Below are 12,992 nucleotides of genomic sequence, written 5' to 3'. Positions count from 1 at the left end.
GCAGCAGCTCGTTTGGCACAGGCTGTAGATGGGCACTGTGTTTTAATGGTCTGTGAGCTAGAAGTGAGCTACCTAAATTATTCTACACCCGTTCTGTTGTTTAATTGTCCCTTAGATGGTGTAATAGAAGTGAAAGAAGTAGAAGGAAGATTGATGTATTTTATCAACTTAATTTAAAAAATTCTAGAGGTTGCTGTCTTAGTGTGTTGAATATTATGATGTCAGTTCTAAGCTTGACTGTCTTTTGTATTTGGGAAAGTGACAAGTCCATTTAAGACTTCACAACATAAAACGAGGCATAATTCGGTACTGAAAATATGTGGAGTAAAATGGTGAGAGACATCAGCATAATAAAATTATGACACATTAGATCAGGATTTGCAGCATACCATTAGCAGTCAGTTCTGACTGTGGATTACAATTATGGTTTTCATGCCTTTTAGAAATCTCTTTTCTTTTTTATTATCTTTTTTAATAAAAATTGTATGTTTTCTGTTTTAATAAATGCTGTGATATCTGCTGCCTAGGCATACAGAGAAAGAGGGAAAACATTAAATAAGTTAAAGCTGTAAAAGAAACAAGCAAAAAAAATACAAACATAAAAACCCCAATCAAACAAATAAAAAAAGCCCCACAACCAAAATCCTTGTTCCTGTCACTGATTGGAATTATTCTGACATTATTAGTGATTTGGATTTCAAGTACTTTGCTTTATTCATAGCTTTCTTTATTTCTTTTAATATTATTTTTTTCAATTGTAACATGAAAGCGAGTAGAAAAATCAGGAGTGGAAGTGTGTTGAAACTAAAGGCTTAGTGTTTCTGTCCTCTAGGAGGAACTGTGAGAAGTGCTTGAATCTGAGTTTGCAAGGAAGAATCTGAAGCAGGAAAGTTGAGAAACTTGCCTAAGCCCACAGGTCTTTCCCCAGTTGCTGTTTTGGGAAAATATCAAAACAGCCTGGCCCTCTGCATGCTGTCACAAACTTCACTGGCACATTCTGCTGAGAGTGCTGTGGGCTTCACATGCTCAATTTTCTTCTGTGAGGCAAATAGAGCAGTTGAGTGTCTTCTGTGCTTCACACACACCTATTCAAAGGAACTACAGTCTGTTAGCATTTTTTCTTTTTTTTTGTAAAGCAAAAGCAGGGGGAATATTGAAAAAAGAAATATTTTGCCATTTTTCTGCTACCTATTCAATGAGAAAAGTTAATGAAGCCATCCTTAGCCTAAAAAAATGTATATTTTTAGGTCATTTTTTATATAGTTTCTTAAATTTCTTAACAAGAAAATAGTAACTAGCAGCTTGTGGTATAGTCTACTGTACTGCTTGATTTTTTTAAAAATAAATTTATTACCCCTCTTATGCCCCTATATTTATAGCATTCTTGTCCTTTTCTCTTTGCAAGAGGCAGGAGAATTTTTCAACTGAGGGAAGCAGAAATAAAATAAACCCAACTCTGTACACTACTTATCTATTAAGTAAACAGCTTTAGACTGCAAAGTTGAAGAGATTTTTCTGCAGCTCTATTGTGTAACACAGGGCAGCACTGACTTTCTTTTTCAAACGGGAGTAAACATTTACCCAGTGGGGCAAAATGAATCCTGGTGCTCTGATGACATGTCTCTTGTGGGGGTGCAAGGAATCTTCTTAGGAAAGTTGCATTTAGCACCTTCGTACTCCCATTGATGGATACTTCCTAATGCTGAACTGTCAAAATTTAGCTATATTTATTTTGCTGTTTTATTAGGTCTGGCAGTAGGACAAAAGGAATTTGAGTGACATTCTGTTTAAAGCCAACCTGCAAGGTAATTGCAGCAGGCAGAATGGGTGCTAGCAAAATAAATAAATAAAAACAGCAACAACTACAAAAACAAAAAGCACCAGATGCAATGAAACACAGGGATCAGGTGAATTGCTTGAACTTTGGATACAATGAGATTGCTCTTCCAGGCTTCGTTTTGTGCTGGAAGGCCTACCACTGCCTTTGTATTCCTCCAAAAGTGCTTGTTGTGTTATTCTGTGGCCAGAGTAGATCTCATTGCATCATGCTCGTATCAAATTACTGCCTCTCCACTCAAATGCTTTGCTTCTATAGGGCCACTGTTCTCATCCTTTTTTCACTCTTCTATATTAATATTATTTTTCACTCTCTTACAGCAGTGCTAACATTCTGTCTAAACTGTGACTGTATACATAGGAATAGATAGCATTGAAATTGCATGAAGTGTCTCTCTAATTTCTTCTCTGCTGACTGAGATAAGCAAATTGGACTGAAGACTGGAGAGGAATACAGGGCACTTGCCAGCTTCCTTTAGGTGCCAAAGCGTTCACTGATCCTACAAATGAGGGCAAGAACAAATGCACATGTGCATCATTCGTTAGGGGATCTATGCAAACTGCATGTCATGGTGCTTCATAGAGGATGTCTTATAGTAGAACATTTGTGGAAGAACTAAAGACAATGGCTGGGTGGAAGCTCTTTCAAAATTGTGGCTTCTGAGAGCCATAGTCTTGGGCTGACTTCCCCCTTCACTGGTTGCAGTGGAAATAGACTTTGTATCGCTTTTGTTCTGAGATTTCAAAAGGAATGAGGACAGGGATCTTGAAATTGAAAATATTAGTTGTTGTTTGGCTGATGCCTAAGGTTAGCACCTTCAGGTTAACCTGTCATTTTGCAGGATTGTGCGTCCTCTTCCTGATGTTGCTTTAAGATCGTAAGCTATTTGTTTAGAAAATATTTTACCCTGCTAAACTCTTACTGAGTGAAAAACTATGTAGGTGGATAGATTGTTTTCTACAGTTATGTGTCTCCTGCTATAAGTAACAGATTGTTGTAGGTTAACATACAAGGTTGAATTTAGCTGGTTTTATGGAGCATTTTTGAAATATATGTATTTCGATTGGCTTAGTTAAAATGCACGCATTAAGAATAATGCTTACTGCACCTTTTATTTCATGACTTGCTTAGAAGTTTCACCAGCTAAAGGGAAAGAAAAAACGTACCAGATTAACCTTAAAACTACCTCATGTCAATTCATTGCATTACTTAAAGCTGTGCACTATATGGTCTTTAGCAGAACCACAATAAAATTACTATTTTTGGCACTGACTGTTGTGCTCGTCCATTCCTGTTGATGGTTTGTATTCACTTTGGGGTTGTAATGTTGAACAAGAGTCTCAGTCTTGTTTCATGATACATTTGCTATAATATGATACTGTGAACTAAACTTGCTGTTATTTGTCTTTTATTTGTTTTATTTTTTCTTGTTCTAGCATAAAGCCAAGGTAGAAGCGATGACCTTAGACCTTGCTTCTCTTCGCAGTGTGCAGAACTTTGCTGAAGCATTCAAATCCAAGAATATGTAAGTACTCAGAAGATTACATTTAATAATTTCTTGTTATTTATCAGCTGAGCAAAATTGGCAGAACACCATAGCTGGACTGATCAGAAATTACAGTACGTTAATGAGACTCTTTGTTTTCATCCTAGAAAATAATCACAGATCTCAATATTCAACGTGTGGCCACATCTTAAACCTAAAGGAGGGCATCGATAATTCTCTAGCTATTGAGAAAGGCCAAAGATTAACTGTATAAAAAACAGATCAGGGAAGTTTTATCAACTTTGCTGTGGTTTGAAAGTTTGTGGATGAATAGTTAGCACACTCATCGTCTTGCTTTCTTGTCTAACTTTCTGTATCCTTATTTTTAAAGCATTTTCAAAAAATGGCCCTTTGAGCCAAACAACTCAGTTTCACAGACCTGTATCTGAAATAGCCTATGACAAATTAAAAAAATAAAAAAATAAAATAAAGCTGGTGGTAATAACAAAGCCTAACAAAAGGGCAGTTTGTTTATTCAGGTTGAATTCCAAACAGTTGGCTTGCTTTAGCTTGAATGTAAATCTTTAAATAAATGATCTCAATTTTTATAAGTGCCACCTCTTTACAACAAATTCAGCACTCTGTGCTTTTATCCAGATTTTCCAAATGATGTGAGCTATTCTAACTTCTCTTTTTCTCTGCAAATATTTTTATAGTGCATGCACATCTTAGTGTATACAATGCATACAATTCTTATTTCTTAATTCTCTTTTGAAGAGAATATGGTTTCTTAGAATGTTTTGAAAATATATATTAAAAAAAATGTATTTGACAAAATGGAATGGTTTTTCACTTTTTAATTACTACTAAAGCTAAATCACAGACCACATTTTTGGACTCACAGGTCCCTTAGATTCAAAGAATCATCAAAACTAAGTTCTAACACAAACTTGTTCACTGCCAAAATACTTTGTAACAGTGTTTTTGTGCTGTATTGCATCTTCATGCCTGCAAATTTTTGTGAAATACAAAGACAAAGCCTTGCAGTATTGAATCTTTAATACTAACTCAGTTTCATAACATGTTTTAATTTAGAACAGAAAGATTAGAAAGAAATTTACTTTAATTTCTTTATGCTTTAAGTACGCTACATTTATTTTAAAAGAGGATGTGGTATTATGAAAAGTTAAAACCACCCTTCCTTTGAATGCAGTTCTTAACGTGGTTTGTGCGTTGCCAATCATATCGTACGGTCATACCATTATTTGATATGCATGTTATAAATCCTTGGAAGTGAATGTTCTTAAATGCAGTTTTGCTATAGAAATTAGAAAATGAAAAGATTCAGAATCAGTAAAACCTGTTTGACTTCTGTTAGCGTGCATTGTTTTACCAGTGCTTAGCTATGTTGCCCCCGATCGTGGTTATTAATGTTTTGCTCTCGTTTTATTCTGCAGCATTTTAGTCACAGACAACAGGCTGTGTCTTGCCCTTCGGATATTTCTGTCTAGAATCTGTGCTCAGATGCGTGTGTGTCTGGTGGAGCTGCTCTAAGCGTTATTGAAAAGTCAAAGGCCCTGCAACTATTGAGAAGCTTGTGGGTTTAGGCAAAAATGAATTTCCAGCTATATTTTGTTTAAACTTTGAGACTGGATGGAAACCAGACTCTTGCCCTGCCTGTCGCAGTGGGTTTTCTGTCTGATATGGATACACAAGAGTTACCTTGCAAGCATCTGTGCAGGCAGGAGAGTGGACTGGAAGACCTACTAGGCTTTTCAGGCTCTGTTTTTTTTAGTGATATGACTGTATCTAGATATGGTCAGAAAAGCAATTATGTGGCAATAGCATCTTATTACTGCAATGCCAGCCCTATGTGTTTTCCAGCACTAATGTGCACTAACTACTTTTGTCTCTGTTTTGCAGTCATGTCCAGAGGCCTTTGTCAGATCAGTGATTCCTTTGCATTAGTAGCTTTTTGAGCAATTGAAGAAAACCTTACAGGCTTCAGTGTCAAGCTGAATGAATCTTGTACTTTATGCTTTGGCAAGTCCATAAGCTGGTAGCTTAACATTCATAAGGCTTCGGTATCTCTGCTTTCATGAACCTGAGTGAGAGGGTGTACTGTGATACACTCACAGTTTTACATAGCAGCTGTAAATCTTGTTTACAGACATAGGAGATATTGGATAAGTATAGAGTTTTTCTTACAAAATCCTCCTACAAGTTCTTTAGCAATAAAGTAGTAGAAAAAGCAAGTTGTTTTTTTGTTTTCTGAAGGATATAATCATTTGAGTTCTGAGTTTTATAGTTCTCGGTTTCTTGGGCAAAGCTACAGTGGTTTTTAAAGTGTGAAGGACAAATTGTATATGAACACACGCACATGGTTTTCTCTGTAAATGTTTACATTTTCCTTTCTCTCAGCACACTGTGTAAAGAGGCCTTTATTATTCAGTAGTGAACTTCTTACACTTCTAGGTGTGCAGACAGTTTTCTTGTTTGCATAGTTTCTCTAGTCTGGTATTGCTTTCTGGGACACTGGTATTCTATAGAAACTGTTGGTGACATCTGACCTAATAGATGAAAGTGTTAAAAACAGAGAATAGATCTGCTTGTCTTTTTAGATTCTGCTCTCCTGGAACATTTTATGGCTCTGGATATTATATCCTGTCATCAGATAGAAGGACGTACTTGTAGCCACATCACAGCCTGGGAATGGGTTCTTCCTTGGCTGATAGCTGTTGGAAAAGAGTCTTGGAGGACTGTGTTTCACAGATCTTTTCCTGAATAAGAAAGCTAAAGTGGAACTACTTCAGATAAAAGTATCCCGAAATTCCTACTGCTTAACAGATCAAAACTTCTTTTAGATGGATTGAGGATTGCAAGGGTTAGGGGAAAAAATGCTGAACTAGTAAAAACCAGGAGAAAAAGCTGCCTTCTTGAATGTGTTTGAGAATCAAAGAGATCTTGAAAACTACATGAAGAATGGAGAAAAACATCATCCTCTGCTCAGCAGGGGCTGGCTGCATGAAATAACAAATAGGGCAACAGAGGAAGCATTGAGAAAAACATAAGTAGTAAATGGGAGGAAAGAGTTACTCTGGAAGGGAACTTTTAATACAATTTGGAGTAGTACGTAAGAGCTAAGATAAAAGTAAAAATCAGATGATTAATCTTAGAAGCACGAAAACTCAAAGAGATTTGAAAGGAACCTTGTATTCCCTTTTGGATTTATTAGGTGTTGCAGCCTTGTCCACAGATAAAATTTGAGCTTAGAGTGTATAAACACTGGTAAATTATGCTGTATTCATATAAATATACTCCAGAAAATCCTTTGGCCTCATGGAAGAAAATAGTTTTTTGTTTAGAAAATAGTTTTTTGTTTTCCACTATTTATACTCTTCAGTTGATACAGCTTCTTTTTTTTGAGACTTTTCTTTATCCATGTAGTCTCAAATGAAACTTTGGGATAAAAGTCTATCCTAGGTCTTGCAGTTCTGTGATTGAAGCTGAATGCAAGCTTACCTTACCAGAACAGCGCTTTCCAGTTTTAATTTCTCTTTCAGTTAAAAAGATTCTGTGGGAAGAACAAGGTAAATATAATAATAGCAGTTCAATCTCCCAAAGTCTTCTGACAAAATATGACAATATTGCTGATCTATCTCTTATTTCATCATGGGACTGCAGGACTGCAGGACTGCAGCACAACCTGAACATGATGTGACCTAGGAGTGAAATGGTAGGCTGACCTGACTGCCAGATAGGGCCAAAGAGTTTGCAAAACAAATTGTTTAGAGAAAGCATTCATTATGGCACAGTAATGGTTACAAATTTTAGGTTCTCTCGAGGTTTTGAAATGCAGTGCTGATCTTTCTGTGATTTTTTACTGTCATTTGTGACTCTTTGAGGACGCTGGCTCGTATTTCTAGGTCCATTTCTCACTGGCCGTTTCTACCAGGAGTGGGTGACTTCCACCTCTGATGAAGATAGTGGTAGGGTTAAGATGAGAGCAGGAAGAAAGGGCTCAATGCACCCAAGAGCTAAATTTCTCGTTATTTCTCAAGTTATTTCTACTGTCTTTCCCCTCTGCTAGTTTTCAGCTCAGGCAGTTGATTGAATGTCTCTGTTAAGGAAAATCAAATAAATGATCTGTTTATAATAATGTTCTGGGCTAGGATGGATTTGGCATTAGCTGCTTTTTGTGCAGTTGGATGAGGCAGACAATCCAATCTTTCATATTAGGCTTTTGGAACTAAAAACATTGAATTGAATCTTCTCTACATTGACTGGTCACAGTGTGAGGAATTATGGTTGGTATTAATCCCACTTTATTAGACAAATGACTGCCCTCCCGTGCTTGTATGCAACATAGCATTTAAATCTAGCCAGAATCAGTGTTTGACTGTTCATGGACTGCAGGATTTGGAATTTTTAAAGGAACTTCTATTTGATATTCTGGTCATCACACATTCTACTATAGCCTGCATCGTTTAATTGTGAAGGAGAGGTAATATCTCAGCCCTAAAATGTCCAGAGCAGGTATTGTTTTTTTTGGCCAATACTTATAATCATTGTATCATGCTTCCTTGCATGATCCTCAGCATAAGAACTGTGACATGATCAAAACAGCGAGCAGAACTAAATGATAAAGTTGCAGATTAAATTTTATGTGCATCTTAGCTTTTAGTGATGCACAGTGCAGCTTGGTTTGAATTAAAGTTTTCTTCAGCCAAATGGTAAAACATCAATTTAATGTTCTCCATGTTGGAGGAAAAGAAAGAGATTTTCCTGAAAAAAAGCCCAAAAACTTGGTTTACTTCAAATTTAAAAAAAAAAAAAAAATAGTATTTGCCAATAGCTGCTACTGAGAGTTTTCTGAATTGGAAGCAGCAGTTCACAGTTATGCAACTCACAGTTATGCAGGACTTCTGTCTGTAGATTTTCACTGCTGTTTTTTTTCTATACTTTAAAATAGATTTTTTTTTTTTTTTTTTGGTGTTAAGAATTGGCATATGCTAACAGTTTATTCACTTATACTGTATATAGGAATACAGAAAAGACAGCAGTTATGAATTGTGATCCTCCGTTTGGAGCTTAGTTTCTTATTATTTCCCCAACTAGACCCAAAATGGAGAGGACCAGATTTTCATTTGGCGTCCTTAACTGAGGCCGCAGACTCTATGAGTGCTTTCATTTTTCATGCTGCAACCAGAAGTGTTATGAAACCTTGCAGATGCAATTAAGATTCTGAGCCTGATAGAAATTCACCCCAGAAAGTATTTTTCTGGATCTTCACGTATGATGACTGACATATTACATGCTTTATTTCTTTTTAAATTCTAAGTTAACCACAATTAAATCACAAAGGTTGTATGATAAATTCTATCTGTACCTATAAATACAGATGGAGAAATGGGATCTAATCAGCTAGTTGTTTCACGGACAATTTAAAGAGTCCAGAAGAAAAAAGAATATATGTTTTAAATGAATTATTAGTGATGCTTTTATGCCAATATGCCTAACAGTTCTGTAGCAGAATTCTCTTTGTCAGAGACAATTGTTGCCACTGCATAATGTTATTCAAAGTGTGAATATATTTTCTAACCTGCAGAGATCTTTGAAATTTATAGACGTATGTCTTGTGAATTAAAGCTAGAAACAGTTGAGCTATTAAATTTGTCTTTTGAACTCAGAATACGACTTGCATTCTAACAGTGCTACTCAGACACAAACTTCTGGACAGCGTTGTAAGTTTTGAGATATTCAAAAATATCCACGTTGAATTAAGTATGGAAACATGCATAACTTGGAAGTTACTGTTGCAGACAGCGTGTATCTTAAATTTAAATAAGATCAAAGTTTGACTGAATTTGAAACATTCGTAATAATATTAGAGTGAAACGCTTTGTTTTCCTTATGTGGTGGTACTGTGCCTTATTAAAGCCTAGGGATTGGCTTTCTGCATAAATATCTTCTTTCTTTCCTTCCTTTTTTGTTTTTCTTTCCTTCTGTTTTTAAGCTCTTGTACACAATTACCCCATTATGGTAGCAGTGTCAAGCCATGTGCATCCAAAAACTATTTCCAGTATTTTTTTTAATTAGGAATCTTTCAAGCTTAATTCTCCCCCACTTTTACTGAAGGCCAGAGAACATGACATTCACTATAACATTAACTAGAAGTACATCTGCAAAAAATAAATAAATAAATAAAATTAAATTAAATGCTTTTGCACATTGACAATAGAAAGAATGATAGGTGCTTGCACAGTTTTATGTCTACAACTGGATTGCCTAAAATTTGTGAACTTGCCACTTGTTTTTGGAGGGTTATCCAGGCTTTTTCTACAGTGAAAAGAGTCTCTCTCCTGCATTTGGCATCTGAAGATGTGTGGCTGTTTCTGTTTCACTCAGTACCTGGATTGGCTGTTTTGGTTGGCTGAGACTGCATGTAGCTCTAGCACTGGAAACAAAAATGGAGAGTGGAAAATGAAACCAACTGCTTTTGAAGTACTTTTTGACTCCTCTTTAATGTGTAAGCAAGAAGAAATTGGAAGCCATTTTTGATAAAATCTCAGCCCCAAATTTCAGCATAATCTGTAATGCTGATGGAAGTGCTGCCCTTCAGTGGGTCTCAGGGAAGGCTATTTGGCTACTGTTGATCTTCAGACACTGAGCAGACAAAAACTCTCACAGACGTGCCACAAGTGTCACTGCGCCGTGATCTGGAGTATAGCTCTGAACTAAGAAAGAAGGTCAAAACGATGTCCCGTTAGTTATTTATTCTATTCAGCTGTAGATGTGGAGGTGAATAAAGGGACGAGTCTGCAGGTATGCTCAAACACTCAAATTACAGTGAAGGAATGAGGGAATGAACTTACAGAGTCCAGAATTATTTATTTAAATAGGACACTGGAACCAAAACCCTGCTCGCTGCTGACTGCCCAGACCAAACTATTAGAGTCATTTCTTCTTCTATACACAGCCTGGCCCAGTAAATGTTCTGTTATTTTCTGGAAAATGATGTGGTTTGGGCAAAAGGGATGGAACATATCCCTTTGCCACCACCTCCCAGTCCACAATCTGGTGGTTAATAAGTGCTCCTGAAAGGTAGGAGATGAAGGTTTGGAGGCTGTTGTATTGTCACAAACAGCAGCATGTAATTATGCATTGGGGATGGCACTGCTACCATCAGCAGCAGCATTTTGTAAAAGGCTGAGCATGGCTTAATTCCTTTGGTTTTGAAAAGCGGCCCGTGAAAATCTCAAAAGAAAGGAAGCAGCTTGAAACAGACCTGAAGCAGAAGTTCTTGAGAAAATTTAAGATTTGCTTTCTCCTTCGAATTTCTTTTCTGACTTATTCTAGCCAGGTACGTGTTAAGACTATGAACCCCAGTGGCTTCTGCTCAGCACACTGGAGGTTTTGATTCCCATTTTGAGACATGCATTCGTGCCAAAGTCTAAGACAAGTCTAAGGCCGCTCATAAAATGTTTTGGAGTCCACTGCTAAAAGTCTTCAAAGGCACTGCCTTTCTACAAAGTTCCAGAAGACACATCAGCAGCAAGAGGTGTTTTGAGTATCTAAGGAAGTAAAATATATATGACTTAATCTACCTAATTACAATCTATTCTGTTGCAAATAAAACAAGGAATTTGCAGTGATATAGCTTAAAGGATTTTAAGAAGATTTGTGTTTAAGCGATGTTGTCTTCTCAAATTTCTGAAATATAAGGCAAATGTATTTATTCAATTGCTTAAGCATTAAAATGTATTTAGTTAAAGTTTTTATATGGGAGATAATTAAAACACATGAAGGCAGAGTCTTCTGGCACTTGAGTATGAATGCTTTAGTGCTGACATGAGACAGACCATGCATATGGCACATGTGTCTTAATCTTAGAACCAAAAAATTTGCGTTATACTCTGCAAAGGTTGTATTTCTTCATTAGCTGCTCCCAAGGCATCAAAAATCCCAGAGGATTTCAAAGGACATTAATTTTTATCACAACATGGAATCTTTCAAGTCTGAATGGCAGCACACAGCTGCTGTGGGCTTGATTACAGCTCTGTATTTCTCTGGGCAAAACAGAGGAAAGAGTTGTCATTGGCAAGTGAAATGTTCAAAATGCATAAAGTGTTTTATTGTTTAGATGATAAGCTGTGTGGTTCCTAAGACATATTCCAAAGGGGTAGCTGTTTTCGATGGGAAATACCAGTAATATGTGATAAAACTGGCTTTTCTTCTGAGTTGTAGCTTTCTTTTTTTTTTTTTTTCTTCACAATCACGCAATGTGTGCAAAAGAAATTTGTATCTTCAGAAGTACATATGAAAATAACAAATCATTCCGTGGTTACTGCAAGATAAATGTTCCTTTAGAGCTGGCTTCTGTTTATTAGTAATTGCTTGTGTATGTTTGTAAATGATGCTTTGCTATAGGGATTTTGAAAAAGATAGAGTTGTCCCTATGTGAATTGCTGAAGGAAAAGAAAATTACCAGATTCTACATATCTTTTAAGTGTCACTGATATTTAAAAAAAAAAATCTTTACAAGACATGATGAATAGTGAAATGAGGGGCTCCTCATACTGTGCCGGAGCCTGTGAAAAGGAAAAAGAGAGTGCAGGATGGAAATACTGAAAGGTTAAACAGATACAGAAATGAAGTTTCACAGCCTGGTTTGATCCCCTTTCAACCCTGCCCTGTCACCAGGAACTTCAAAATCCATATGTATTGAGGCATTTGCAGAACTAGCAAAGATGCAATATTTTGACAATGGAAAATGTGGGCTTTTGGGTGGGTTTTGGTGTGAAATGCAGTCCTGAGGAGGCACTGGGGTTAGGGATGAAAAGCACTTTTTCATACCAATTCCACGAGTGCAGCATTTGCTGTCAGAGATAATTTAGGGTTAGATTAGAACTGTGCAGAAGGAAATTCACAGCTGTTGATAATGGGCCCCAAAAAGGCAAAAGTGTCCTTGGTATGAATGCAGTGGAAGAAGGAAGCCCCCGCGTGCTCATGAAATATAATTCTTCCTTCTTAATAAGAGGTGAAGTATATCTGAGCAGGAAGAGAAGGCTCCAAGCTCATGGACTGAGTTCATTGATCCTTGTTCAGAGGTTTGCTTCTTCGTGCCTTCAGGAAAATGACAGAGGACCAATAGCATATGTACAGACTGGGCTAATCCCTGGGGTGATAGGAAGGCATCTGTCTTGCAGTTATCAGTTAGAAAGTAAGTATTAATCCCATTAATCTTGACCTTCATTTAAAATAAATAATTTGTTATCAAAAGACGGTGGTTCACTGGTGTATATAACATCATACACCAGTAACATACACAATGTATGTTAAAAAGTTCCCAATTCCTCAGATTTACAGTGTCACATACCATGCTTGTGGTGTATAAAACAGCAAAATGTAGGAGATAGATCATGTCAATAACTTAAACCTCATCCTTACTTTTCTTATTTTGTGTGTAATCTGTGAAATTTATACTACAGTAAAATGTTAAAATCCCTATTTGGATCTTTTTTTATGGGAAAACACTTTGGGCAGTGTAGGTTTTCATAACGTCAGCTTGATGGCAACATTATATATTTATAATATATATATATATTATATTAAATATATATATATTTATACCTTTAACATTAACATCTAAAACATTTGTAATGTAAT

At 36.4% G+C, this 12,992-nt stretch overlaps 1 protein-coding gene across 3 annotated transcripts in view; it reads left to right on the top strand.

Annotated features, from left to right (window-relative positions):
• The window catches only part of WWOX (WW domain containing oxidoreductase), a 468,578-nt gene that overhangs the window by 94,855 nt on the left and 360,731 nt on the right, over positions 1-12,992 (top strand). For all 3 annotated transcript variants that reach the window (XM_048959036.1, XM_048959035.1, XM_048959037.1), the window contains exon 6: positions 3,274-3,362. In XM_048959036.1, coding sequence (XP_048814993.1) covers positions 3,274-3,362 — 89 coding nt within the window. The remainder of the gene's footprint in view (positions 1-3,273; positions 3,363-12,992) is intronic.

The sequence above is a fragment of the Lagopus muta genome, chromosome 12 (genome assembly GCF_023343835.1).
Source record: "Lagopus muta isolate bLagMut1 chromosome 12, bLagMut1 primary, whole genome shotgun sequence".
Taxonomy (NCBI): domain Eukaryota; kingdom Metazoa; phylum Chordata; class Aves; order Galliformes; family Phasianidae; genus Lagopus; species Lagopus muta.
The sequence above is the reverse complement of the archived record's forward strand: the minus strand, read 5'-3'. Positions and strand labels throughout refer to the sequence as shown.